General features: G+C 44.9%; 1 protein-coding gene across 3 annotated transcripts in view; it reads left to right on the top strand.

Annotated features, from left to right (window-relative positions):
- The first annotated feature begins 6,911 nt into the window (after window positions 1–6,911).
- Window positions 6,912–14,033, top strand: part of ZFYVE1 (zinc finger FYVE-type containing 1) — a 40,289-nt gene continuing 33,167 nt past the window's right edge. The window contains exons 1-3 of one of the 3 annotated variants that reach the window (XM_073348527.1): window positions 6,912–7,238; window positions 8,024–8,125; window positions 8,250–9,160. In XM_073348527.1, coding sequence (XP_073204628.1) covers window positions 8,666–9,160 — 495 coding nt within the window. In that variant the 5' untranslated portion in view covers window positions 6,912–7,238; window positions 8,024–8,125; window positions 8,250–8,665. Of the gene's footprint in view, window positions 8,126–8,249; window positions 9,161–14,033 lie in introns of all 3 variants that reach the window. The other 2 variants (XM_073348528.1, XM_073348526.1) reach the window with 2 other exon arrangements.

Here is a 14,033-nt window from a genome sequence, read left to right as displayed (position 1 = left end):
ATCTAGCGTTATGCTTCTCATCAAGGTGGATTACCAGGAATGTTCCAGCCGCAGAGTCTGGGTGCTCTACGTGCCTTCTCAGTGTGGATGTGTCATGAGTTAGGGTGCCTGGGGCTGCTTTAAAGCGCTCTAACTTGCAAGTGTAGTCATGCCCTGAATCTTTCCTGAAATGTGGCACCCTGAATGGGACACAATACTCCAGTTGAGGCCTAATCAGAGCGGAGTAGAGTGGAAGAATTACTTCTTGTGTGTTGCTTACAAGACTCCTACTAATACATCACAGAATGATGTTCACTTTTTTTGCAACAGCGTTATACTGTTGACTCATATTTAGTTTGTGATTCACTATACCCCCAGATCCCTTTCCGCAGTACTCCTTCTGACCCCCAGATCCATAGGCGCCGACTCCATGGGAGCTTCAGGGCTGGAGCACCCACAGGGTAAAAATGGTGGGTGCTGAGCACCCACTGGCAGTCCTCCTATCAGCTCCCTCCCATCTCCCTATGCCTTGTGCCCGCCGGCGGGCCCTGCAGATCAGCGCCTTCCCCTTCCTCCCCCCCCAGTGCCTCCCACCCACCACGAACAGCTGTTTCACAGTGTGCAGGAGGCTGAGCAGGGGAGCGGGGAGGAGCGAGGATGCGGCACGCTCAGGGGAGGGGGCAGAACTGGGCGCAAAGAGGCAGGGTGGGGGTGGAACGGGGGCAGGAAGAGTCGGGGCATGGGTGGGGCCTTGGGGAAAGGGGTGGAGTGGGGGCGGGTCCTGGGGTGAAGCCAGGGGTCGAGCAGCCCCTGGGACTTTGAAAAGTTGGCGCCTGTGCCCAGATCCCTTTCTGCAGTACTCCTTCCTAGGCAGTCATTTCCCATTTTGTATGTGTGCAACTCATCGTTCCTTCCTAAGTCGAGTACTTTGCATTTGTCCTTATTGAATTTCATCCTGTTTATGTCAGACCATTTATCCAATTTGTCCAGATCATTTTGAATATTAACCCTATCCTCCAAAGCACTTGCAGCCCCCCTCCCATCTTGGTAACATAAGGGTCCATCTAGCCCAGTATGCTGTCTTCCGACAGTGGCCAATGCCAGGTGCCCCAGAGGGAATGAACAGAACAGATAATCATAGATTCATAGATATTTAGGTCAGAAGGGACCATTATGATCATCTAGTCTGAACTCCTGCACAACGCAGGCCACAGAATTTCACCCCCACTCCTGCAAAAAACCTCACACCTATATCTGTGCTATTGAAGTCCTCAAATAGTAGTTTAAAGACTTCAAGGAGCAGAGAATCCTCCAGCAAGTGACCCGTACCCCATGCGACAGAGGAAGGCGAAAAACCTCCAGGGCCTCTTCCAATCTGCCCTGGAAGAAAATTCCTTCCCGACCCCAAATATGCCGATCAGCTAAACCCTGAGCATATGGGCAAGATTCATCAGCCAGATACTACAGAAAATTCTTTCCTGGGTAACTCAGATCCCACCCCATCTAATATCCCATCACAGGCCATTGGGCCTATTTACCATGAATATTTAATTACCAAAACCATGTTATCCCGTCATACCATCTCCTCCATAAACTTATCGAGTTTAATCTTAAAGCCAGATAGATCTTTGGCCCCACTGCTTCCCTTGGAAGGCTATTCCAAAACTTCACTCCTCTGATGGTTAGAAACCTTCGTCTAATTTCTAGTCTAAATTTCCTGATGGCCAGTTTATATCCATTTGTTCTTGTGTCCACATTGGTACTGAGCTTAAATAATTCTTCTCCCTCTCCGGTATTTATCCCTCTGATATATTTATAGAGAGCAATCATATCTCCCCTCAACTTTCTTTTAGTTAGGCTAAACAAGCCAAGCTCCTTGAGTCTCCTTTCATAAGACAAGTTTTCCATTCCTCGGATCATCCTAGTAGCCCTTCTCTGTACCTGTTCCAGTTTGAATTCATCCTTCTTAAACATGGGAGACCAGAACTGCACACAGTCTTCTAGGTGAGGTCTCACCAGTGCCTTGTATAACAGTACTAAAACCTCCTTATCCCTACTGGAAATACCTCTCCTGATGCATCCCAAGACCGCGTTAGCTTTTTTCACGGCCACATCACATTGGCGGCTCATAGTCATCCTATGATCAACCAATACTCCAAGGTCCTTTTCCTCCTCCATTACTTCTAATTGATGTGTCCCTAGTTTATAACTAAAATTCTTGTTATTAATCCCTAAATGCATGACCTTACACTTCTCACTATTAAATTTCATCCTATTAGTATTACTCCAGTTTACAAGGTCACCCAGATCCTCCTGTAGGATATCCCTGTCCTTCTCTAAATTGGCAATACCGCCCAGCTTTGTATCATCCGCAAACTTCATTAGCACACTCCCACTTTTTGTGCCGAGGTCAGTAATAAAAAGATTAAATAAGATTGGTCCCAAAACCGATCCTTGAGGAACTCCACTGGTAACCTCCTTCCAGCCTGACAGTTCACCTTTCAGTAGGACCCGTTGTAGTCTCCCCTTTAACCAATTCCTTATCCACCTTTCAATTTTTCTATTGATCCCCATCTTATCCAATTTAACTAATAATTCCCCATGTGGCACGGTATCAAACGCCTTACTGAAATCTAGGTAAATTAGATCCACTGTGTTTCCTTTGTCTAAAAAATCTGTTACTTTCTCAAAGAAGGAGATCAGGTTGGTTTGGCACGATCTACCTTTTGTAAAACCATGTTGTATTTTGTCCCATTTACCATTGACTTCAATGTCCTTAACTACCTTCTCCTTCAAAATTTTTTCCAAGACCTTGCATACTACAGATGTCAAACTAACAGGCCTATAATTACCCAGATCACTTTTTTTCTCTTTCTTAAAAATAGGAACTATGTTAGCAATTCTCCAATCATACAGTACAACCCCTGAGTTTACAGATACATTAAAAATTCTTGCTAATGGGCTTGCAATTTCGGGTGCCAATTCCTTTAATATTCTTGGATGAAGATTATCTGGGCCCCCCAATTTAGTCCCATTAAGCTGTTTGAGTTTTGCTTCTACTTCAAATATGGTAATGTCTACCTCCATATCCTCATTCCCATTTGTCATGCTACCATTCTCCCTAAGATCCTCTTTAGTCTTATTAAAGACTGAGGCAAAGTAATCGTTTAGATATTGGGCCATGCCTAGATTATCCTTGACCTCCACTCCATCCTCAGTGTTTAGCGGTCCCACTTCTTCTTTCTTTGTTTTCTTCTTATTTATATGGCTATAGAACCTTTTACTATTGGTTTTAGTTCCCTTTGCAAGGTCATCAAGTGATCCACCTGTCGCCCATTCCCAGTTTCTGACAAACAGTTTGTGGTATTGTCCACAAACTTTAGGAGTGTACTCTCTGTGCCATATTATCTATATCATTGATGAAGATATTGAAGAGAACTGGACCCAGAACTGATCCCTGTACTTGATATGCCTTTCCAGCTTGACTGTGTAGCACTGATAAGTACTCTCTGGGAACAGTTTTCCAACCAGTTATGCACTCACCTTATAGTAGCTCCATTTAGGTTGTATTTCCCTAGTTTGTTTGTGAGGTCATGTGAAACAGTATCAAAAGCCTTACTAAAGTCAAGATATATCACATCTACTGCTTCCCCCCTATCCACAAGGCTTGTTACCCTGTCAAAGAAAGCTATTAGGTTGGTTTGACACAATTTGTTCTTTACAAATCCATGCTGACTGTTACTTATCACCTTATTATCTTCTGGTTGTCTGCAAATTGATTACTTAATTATTTGCTCCATTATCTTTCACAGTACTGAAGTTATGCTGACTAGTCTGTAATTCTCCGGGTTGTTCTTATTCTACTTTTTATATATTTACCCTTTTCCAGTCCTCTGGAAGCGCACCTATCTTCCATGACTTTTCAAAGATAATCGATAATGGCTCAGATATCTCCTCAGTCAGCTTCTTGAGTATTCTAGAATGTATTTCATCAGGCCTTAGCGACTTGAAGACATCTAACTTGTCTAAGTATTTTTTAACTTGTTCTTTCCCTATTTTAGCCTCTTATCCTACCTCATTTTCACTGGCATTATATGTCCAAGCGCTACTAAACTTTTTGGTGAAAATTGAAACAAAAAAGTAATTTAGCACTTCTACCATTTCCATATTTTCTGTTATTGTTTCCTGCCACCCATGAGTAATGGTCCTACCCTGTTCTTGGTCTTCCTCTTGCTTCTAATGTATTTGTAGAATTTGTTTTGTTATCTTTATGTCTCTAGTTAGTTTAATCTCGTTTTGTGCGTTGGCCTTTCTAATTTTTTCCTGCATGCTTGCGTTGTTTGTTTATATGCATCCTTTGTAATTTGACCTAGTTTCCACTTTTTGTAGGACTCCTTTTTGAGTTTCGGATAATTGAAGATCTCCTAGTTAAGCCAGGGTGATCTCTTGCCGGACATCCTATCTTTCCTACACAGTGGAATACTTTGCTCTTGTACCCTAAATGATTTCTCTTTGAAAAACTGCCAACTGTCTTGAACTCTTTTCTCCCTTAGACTTGCTTCCCATGGCATCTTACCTACCAACTCCCTGAGTTTGCTGAACTCTGCCTTCTTGAAATCCATTATCTTTATTGTGCTGTTTTCCCTCCTACCATTCCTTAGAATCATGAACTCTATCATTTTAAGAAAAGGAGTACTTTTGGCACCTTAGAGACTAACAAATTTATTTGAGCATAAGCTTTTGTGAGCTACAGCTCACTTCATTGGATGCAAACTCACGAAAGCTTATGCTCAAATAAATTTGTTAGTCTCTAAGGTGCCACAAGTACTCCTTTTCTTTTTGCGAATACAGACGAACAGGGCTGCTACTCTGAAATCTATCATTTTATGATCACTTTCACCCAAGCTGCCTTCCACTTTCAAATTCTCAAGCAGTTCCTCCCTCTTTGTCAAAATCAAATCTAGAAAAGTCTCTCCACCTTCTAGAGGACCTAATTATTTGCAAGAGCTCAAGATACTTGAGATGGTGGTGGAAAATGAGCTATAAGTTGCTTTCCCCCCCTCCCAGTCAGTCCTGGAAATGAAAAGAAGGCAAGGCGAACTGTCAGTTTTCTCCACCTCTTGACCTGCCATGAGTGATAGGGTCGGATCTGAACTGGTGCCAATTTCCACTCCAGTTTTGCTGCTAGAGTGGGAGAGGAGGCTTTTGTGTGTGTTACTGAGTCATCAGTGAGGATCCTGAAGGTATGTGCAATGCTCCACCTGCCATGGCATCATGCTTGTGCCCAAGACAGTGCATCAGCAGAAGAGGCTGTATCCTCCTGGCTCTGAGAGAGATGTGGGAGAAGCACCCAAGCCCCAGGGGCTTGTAAAAAGCCCAGCAGCAGCACACAGACTTCTGGGTGTAACTCCCACGTGAAAACTGTGGTAACCCAACCTGAGAAGCGGGGGGAGGGACTCTTTCAGTGAAAAGGAGTACTTGTGGCACCTTAGAGACTAACCAATTTATTTGAGCATAAGCTTTCGTGAGCTACAGCTCACTTCATCGGATGCATACTGTGGAAACTGCAGAAGACATTATATACACAGAGACCATGAAACAATACCTCCTCCCACCCCACTCTCCTGCTGGTAATAGCATATCTAAAGTGATCACTCTCCTTACAATGTGTATGATAATCAAGATATGCAAGGTAGCCTATTCCCCCTTGTTTTTTCCTACCCCCCACCCCGACTTTCTGGTAAAACTTGGATTTATGCTGGAAATGGCCCACCTTGATTATCATACACATTGTAAGGAGAGTGGTCAGTTTGGATGAGCTATTACCAGCAGGAGAGTGAGTTTGTGTGTGTATGGGGGTGGGGGGGGGGGTGAGAAAACCTGGATTTGTGCTGGAAATGGCCCACCTTGATTATCATGCACATTGTAGGGAGAGTGGTCACTTTGGATGAACTATTACCAGCAGGAGAGTGAGTTTGTGTGTGTATGGGGGTGGGGAGTGAGAAAACCTGGATTTGTGCTGGAAATGGCCCACCTTGATTATCATGCACATTGTAGGGAGAGTGGTCACTTTGGATAAGCTATTAACAGCAGGAGAGTGAGTGTGTGTGTGTGTGTGTTTTGGGGGGGGGGTGAGAAAACCTGGATCTGTGCTGGAAATGGCCCACCTTGATTATCATACACATTGTAAAGAGAGTGGTTACTTTGGATGGGCTATTACTAACAGGAGAGTGAGTTTGTGTGTGTATGGAGGGGGTGGGGTGGGGGGGCGGAGGGTGAGAAAACCTGGATTTGTGCTGGAGATGGCCCAACTTGATCATCATACACATTGTAAGGAGAGTGATCACTTTAGATAAGCTGTTACCAGCAGGAGAGTGGGGTGGGAGGAGGTATTGTTTCATGGTCTCTGTGTACATAATGTCTTCTGCAGTTTCCACAGTATGCATCCGATGAAGTGAGCTGTAGCTCACGAAAGCTCATGCTCAAATAAATTGGTTAGTCTCTAAGGTGCCACAAGTACTTCTTTTCTTTTTGCGAATACAGACTAACACGGCTGTTACTCTGAAATCTTTCAGTGAGTGATTACAAGAATAGGAGCAGGGAAATCACTAGTAGCATGAGAATAGGGTGGTGGCAAACCATCCCCCCTCAACAAAACGTCAGCACAGTCCCTACGATAAAGCTCCCCTCTCCCTAAGTCACCAATCCACACGCTCAGCCCTGCGCAAGTCACCCTCCCACCCCGGCTTCACCCCACCGCCCCCAGCCACCTTCTGTGGGCTGCGCGGAGCCGGCCTTGGAAACCACAACTCCCGGCCGCCTGTGCGCGCCGGCGGCGCCTCGTTCCGCAGTGCTCACCCTGGGACGTGCAGTCCGCCCGCGCCTCCCCAGGCATGAGGGCGCGGCGCGGCCGTACTACAACTCCCGGCGTGCCTCGGCGCCTTTCTCCGCTCTCACCTTCCTGTCTTCGCGGCGAGAAAATAAGCCTGAAGTTCCCTGCGATCAGCTGATCCCCCCTGACAAGAAGGGGAGACGGAGGCGAGGAGCTGGGGAACTGGCACAAGCACCCCGCGGGGGCAGCCAGCCTGCCTGGTGGGGCTAACACAGCCATCCCGGGGGCTACACCTCAACGTGGTGGGGGAGCAGGAGAGAGGCAGACTCCCCCCAGGCTGCTGAGAGGAGGAGGAGGAAGAGGCGGCCGAGATCTGACTCCTTAGTCACTAAGTACTGGAGGGAGGAAGAGGAGGAGGAGGAGGAAGGTGCCTGCTGTTTTGTAAACAATAGACAGGGTGGTGGAGTCCCCTTCGGGGGGCCTTCTTTGTTTCTAGGCGCAGTATACACCATCCCCTTCGCAAACCCGCCTGCCCGGTGATAGTGTTGCTGTTGTTTAACAGAAGGAATTACTGCTTTTTTTAAAAAACTGTTAAAATGACAAAATGTTGTTTAGTCTGGTTTAAGGTAGGTGAATGGTGAAAGCATGAGCAGGCAAGCAGCCGATACTAAGGTTATTTAGTAAATGTAGAATTGTTTCAAGAAATGTGAAGTGACTAAAGAAAACATTTGTTTTAGCTCCAGGCAGAGTCTGTATTTGGAGTGATCAAGACACAAGTGTAAACAGCGCATAGGTGCAGTTTAACTCTCCTTGGCACCTCTCCCCCTGCCCTATCATTGATGATATTTTTTAATAAGTTATTGCTTTAAACAAGTGTTTAAAATGACCAAGAAAAAAATTGTTGGTTGTTTTGATTTAAAGTTGGTTGATTTGATTTATATTGCTTTACAAATATAATCAATCAGCTTCAATTTTTAAAAAGTTGTTTGTTTTTTACATACATTTTAAATGACAGGTTAGCTGACTTTAGTCAAGATAGGCTTTGTGTATGGGGTGGCAACTGTAAACAAGTTTGGTCAGACAAAGACTAGTTGATCTGCAATGTACATGTAGCAGCTATTGGTTTTAGTAGCCTTATTTTGGAAATACTGTGTGTGTGAGGGATGCAAACAAACATCAGTGTGGTTATAATAACTTAGATTTTGTATCCAGAATCACAGGGCTGAGCATACAAGGAGAATTTCTTCTTTGGGAAAGCAGATCAGGAAAGTCCCTGGAGTGCTGTGAACTCTGAGGAAGGAGCTTAACTGTGGGGTGAGACTGGTGAATTTTCTAGGGAGCCAATGCTGGACACTGTGCATTTCTAAGGTTATCTACTTTCTTCATAAGATCATATGTTACTAATTAAAAGAAATCTTTTTTCCCCCCTCGGCTCTAGGTGTTCCAGGGAAACGTTTGAACCTGTCTGTTGAAATACCCCAGTCTGATTTCTCTACATCACTGAAACTACAGCTTCAAGTTAAGCAGAAAACCCTGTGTGTCAGCAATTGAAACAACCAACCTTGTTTAAGGTTATTTTAGAGAAAGAACACTTCATCTGCACTTTACTTATCATTAAACCTTTTGGGGGGGGTAGAGGGAAAGAGAGATTCAATGTTCAGGCGGGTACAAATCTTTACAGCAGCAGTCGTTACATTGTTTATAAAGTTAAGAATCCAAAGTCTTTTTTTGCAGCTTTTTGTCCTTGTGAAGACAGATTAATTTTACAACTGAAAGCTCTTGAAAACCTGTATATGTTTCCATTAAAAAAAACAAAAACCCTGGTCAGATAAATACAACTTCAAAAAGCTGAAGATGAGTGCTCACGCTCCAACAGCCGAGAAGGGACTGAACACAGCGCTCCTGTGTCAGGAAAGCTATGATTGCAGTGGGAACGATGAAGCAGTCTTTGAGTGCGATGAGTGTGGGACCCTGCAATGCCAGTGCTGTGAAAAAGAGTTGCACAAGCAGGAAAGGCTGCGAAACCATGAACGTACCCGTATAAGACCTGGCCACATCCCTTACTGCGACAACTGCAAGGGTGCCAATGGGAATATAATGCACAACAATGCCACAGGATCCAGGCAGAGGGCAGCAATGAGGTGCCAGATGTGCAAAACAAACCTATGCGTGGAGTGTCAGAAGAGGATGCATGCTGGGGGAAACAAAAGAAAACACCCAATTACCATGTACCATGGTAGCAAATCCCAAGAGGAAGAGGAGGAAGGGATGGATGAGGAGACCAAAAGAAGGAGGATGGCAGAAAAGGTTGCTAGTTTCCTCCTGGTGGATGAAACAGAAGAGATTCAGGTAAGAACTATTGTATCTTTTGAACAGACAAGATATTTTAGTTTCTGTGTTACCCACACTTCTTGATAGTTCTGTTAGACTAAAGAATTCTTCAAGTGGAGTCTAAGTAGTCAGACACTTGAATCATAAAACAGCAGTAATGATGAAATTTGGATAATCTGCTCTTGGTGCTAAATTAGCATCCTTGGCCAAAGTGGACTCCTCGTTTTTGCTGATAGTGCTCAGGAATTTTCTTACATACCTAGCATATGAAAATAGTTATCATCCAAGAAGGGAATCCTCTCCTGCTGAGGTTGTCAAAAGATAAGCCCTTTGCACAGCAGAAGTCTTCTCTGGGAGAGATCATGTGATAATGAGCAGAGCTGTGAGAAGAACTGGGTGGACTAATGGAGAACAGATCAAGATAAGCTCTTAGCTCAGAATGACCACTGCAGGAGACCCTATTTTACCATCACCCTGATTAGTGTATAATAAATACTACTACCAGGCATGAGGGGCAGCATGGGAGAAAGCACAAAGGTACTGTTTTGAAAATTATCAGAGAGGTAGCTGTGTTAGTCTGGATCTGTAAAAGCGGCAAAGAGTCCTGTGGCTCCTTATAGACTAGACTAACAGACATATTGGAGCATAAGCTTTCGTGGGTGAATACCCACTTCGTCGGATGCATGGGTATTCACCCACGAAAGCTTATGCTCCAATACGTCTCTTAGTCTACAGGACTCTTTGCCTGTTTTGAAAATGTAACCAGTGGATGGTGGAGGCTGGCATCAGAGGTGGGTGACGGACTGATTGGCAAGAGGAGTCAACATCATCTCTCACTATGTAGAAATACTCTGAAAGGCCTTGAAAGTGGCTTATATGTGATGCAATAGAGAAGTGAGAGCCAGTGGAAGGGTTCAAAGGCAGGGGGTGACCTAGACAGAGTGATGAGCTAGGAAAATGACCTATCCAGTAGCATTCAACATGGATAGGAGTGGGGCAAAACTGAGTTTGTTAAGGCTAAAGAAAAGGATGTTGCAGTCGTTGAGACATGAGATGAGAGTTTTAGTTGTACGGATGGTTACAAGAGGCCATATCTTTGAGATGTTCTGCAGAAAGAATCTGAAAGATTTAGATGTAGCCTGAATGTGAGGACTTAGAGAGAGGTCTGAGTCAAAAATCATTTCCAGGTTACAGGTCTGAGTGACCGGCAGGGTGGTGGGGGTATCCACAGGGATCAAGAAAGGAGGTAGTCTCCCTTCCCCACAAGCCCTTCCCACTAAGCGCTCTCTTTTAGCCACAGTGAGGTTGAGCTGACTGCTAGATATCCATGATGGCACGTAAGAGACAGGCTGAGATTTTATTTTTAACAGGTGCTCCCTGTAAACATCCTCAGAACTTGCTCATTATCTTCAAAACTCTCCTTTGTCATGAAACCTACAAAAAACTTAGCAATGGTTATGCTGCTGGTGTGCTGAGTCCACTGCTTATCATGCTGACCAATGCTGTCTTATTGTTTCTTCCCTATCTGTATCCATCTGTTGTATCTTGTCTTATACTTAGATTATAAGCCCCTTTGGGCAGGGACCATCTTTTTGTTCTGTGTTTATACAGCGGTTAGCACAATGGGGTTCTGGGCTCTAAGTACGGTTCCTAGGCACTATGGTACTACAAATAATAGGTTAGCTTTACTAAACTATTCATCTTACCTCTTATAGTAGCTTTGGCCTAAGAATCACAGAGAACTGATATAATGGGTGGTTCTTACCACAGAGTGTGAATTCAATCCTTTGGTGTAATCTCACCATCAGTAGCAGGTGGGATAATATCAGTTTGTCCAAGTCTATAATTATGTAATGTACACGCTTAGGTAGAGTAAGTAGCCTCCTGGGCTCCAGCTGATCATGGAGATGGATCATGCAAGTGCTGGAGGAACCAACTAGGGGCAGAGCTCTTCTTGACCTGCTGCTCACAAACCGGGAAGAATTAGTAGGGGAAGCAAAAGTGTATGGGAACCTGGGAGGCAGTGACCATGAGATGGTAGAGTTTAGGATCCTGACACAGGGAAGAAAGGAGAGCAGCAGAATATGGACCCTGGACTTCAGAAAAGCAGACTTTGACTACCTCAGGGAACTGATGGGCAGGATCCCCTGGGAGAATAACATGAGAGGGAAAGAAGTCCAGGAGAGCTGGCTGCATTTTAAAGAATCTTTATTGAGGTTACAGGGACAAACCATCCCGATGTGTAGAAAGAATAGTAAATATGGCAGGCAAGCAGCTTGGTTTAACAGTGAAATCCTTGCTGATCTTAAACACAAAAAGGAAGCTTACAAGAAGTGGAAGATTGGACAAATGACCAGGGAAGAGTATAAAAATATTGCTCGGGCATGCAGGAGTGAAATCAGGAAGGCCAAATCACACCTGGAGTTGCAGCTAGCAAGAGATGTTAAGAGTAACAAGAAGGGTTTCTTCAGGTATGTTGGCAACAAGAAGAAAGTCAAGGAAAGTGTGGGCCCCTTACTGAATGAGGGAGGCAACCTAGTGACAGAGGATGTGGAAAAAGCTAATGTACTCAATGCTTTTTGCCTCTGTCTTCATGAACAAGGTCAGCTCCCAGACTACTGCACTGGGCAGCATAGCATGGGGAGGAGGTGACCAGCCCTCTGTGGAGAAAGAAGTGGTTCGGGACTATTTAGAAAAGCTGGACGAGCACAAGTCCATGGGGCCGGATGCGCTGCATCCGAGAGTGCTAAAGGAATTGGCGGATGTGATTGCAGAGCCATTGGCCATTATCTTTGAAAATTCATGGCAATCGGGGGAAGTCCCGGATGACTGGAAAAAGGCTAATGTAGTGCCCATTTTTAAAAAAGGGAAGAAAGAGGATCTTGGGAACTACAGGCCAGTCAGCCTCACCTCAGTCCCTGGAAAAATCATGGAGCAGGTCCTCAAGGAATCAATTCTGAAGCACTTAGAGGAGAGGATAGTGATCAGGAACAGTCAGCATGGATTCACCAAGGGCAAGTCATGCCTGACTAATCTAATTGCCTTCTATGATGAGATAACTGGCTCTGTGGATGAGGGGAAAGCAGTGGACGTGTTTTTCCTTGACTTTAGCAAAGCTTTTGACATGGTCTCCCACAGTATTCTTGTCAGCAAGTTAAAGAAGTATGGGATGGATGAATGGACTATAAGGTGGATAGAAAGTTGGCGAGATTGTCGGGCTCAACGGGTAGTGATCAATGGCTCTATGTCTAGTTGGCAGCCGGTATCAAGTGGAGTGCCCCAAGGGTCGGTCCTGGGGCTGGTTTTGTTCAATATCTTCATAAATGATCTGGAGGACGGTGTGGATTGCACCCTCAGCAAGTTTGCAGATAACACTAAACTGGGAGGAGAGGAAGATACCCTGGAGGGTAGGGATAGGATACAGAGGGACCTAGACAAATTGGAGGATTGGGCCAAAAGAAATCTGATGAGGTTCAACAAGGACAAGTGCAGAGTCCGCACTTAGGACGGAAGAATCCCATGCATCGCTATGGACTAGGGATTGAATGGCTAGGCAGCAGTTCTGCAGAACAGGACCTAGGGGTTACAGTGGACGAGAAGCTAGATATGAGTCAACAGTGTGCCCTTGTTACCAAGAAGGCCAGTGGCATTTTGGGATATATAAGTAGGGGCATTGCCAGCAGATCGAGGGACGTGATCGTTCCCCTCTATTTAACTGGGAATTGGTCCTGCTTTGAGCAGGGGGTTGGACTAGATGACCTTCTGGGGTCCCTTCCAACCCTGATATTCTATGATTCTATGACACTGGTGAGGCCTCATCTGGAGTACTGTGTCCAGTTTTGGGCCCCACATTACAAGAAGGATGTGGAAAAATTGGAAAGAGTCCAGCAGAGGGCAATAAAAATGATTAGGGTACTGGAACACATGATTTATGAGGAGAGGCTGGGGGAACTGGGATTGTTTAGTCTGCGGAAGAGAAGAATGAGGGGGGATTTGATAGCTGCTTTCAACTACCTGAAAGGGGGTTCCAAAGAGGATGGATCTAGACTGTTCTCAGTGGTAGCAGATGACAGAACAAGGAGTAATGGTCTCAAGTTGCAGTGAGGGAGGTTTAGGTTGGATATTAGGAAAAACTTTTTCACTAGGAGGGTGGTGAAACACTGGAATGCATTACCTAGGGAGGTGGTGGAATCTCCTTCCTTAGAAGTTTTTAAGGTCAGGCTTGACAAAGCCCTGGCTGGGATGATTTAGTTGGGGATTGGTCCTGCTTTGAGCAGGGGGTTGGACTAGATGGCCTTGTGAGGTCCCTTCCAACCCTGATATTCTATGATTCTATGGTTGATCATGTGCATTCTGCCTTCTGTAGCATGAGGTGACTGACTTATGAACCTAGAGCAGTAGTCATAAGAGACAGCTAGGCCTCTTGTTTTCAGTCAAAGTGGGGCAAGGAAAAAAGCTTTGTTGCTAGAGTTTCTTAACAAAGAGAGGAAGAAAGCTTCCTGCAGCGAGTTACAAGGGCCTAGGTTCCTGGAAGCCACAATATTAAATGGAGAAAGGTTGGTCCACTTATTGTTGATTCTCTCAGCTGAAACTCCTACAGCAACCAACATCTCCCTCTCCAATGTAAGAATTTTACTTTCCTTGTTAACAGAGCAACCCTTTCCACCTCCTGAGTTCAGCCCCATGCTTGAGTTTCTCTGTAACCCCTGTAGTGAGAGACCTTTTGTCAACTGTTGCTCAAGGGTATGGAATTGAGCTTCTTCCTCTAAACACTGCACAGGATATATATACTGCTCCATGGAAACACTAAAGACAGTTTAGATGCCCTGGATGACTGCTGAACATAGAAGATGGAAAGGAAACTACATCCTGTACTTGACCCAAGGATGGC

Source organism: Lepidochelys kempii, chromosome 6 (assembly GCF_965140285.1).
Source record: "Lepidochelys kempii isolate rLepKem1 chromosome 6, rLepKem1.hap1, whole genome shotgun sequence".
NCBI lineage: Eukaryota > Metazoa > Chordata > Testudines > Cheloniidae > Lepidochelys > Lepidochelys kempii.
Note: the sequence above shows the minus strand (reverse complement) of the source record. Positions and strands in the feature narration are given on the sequence as shown.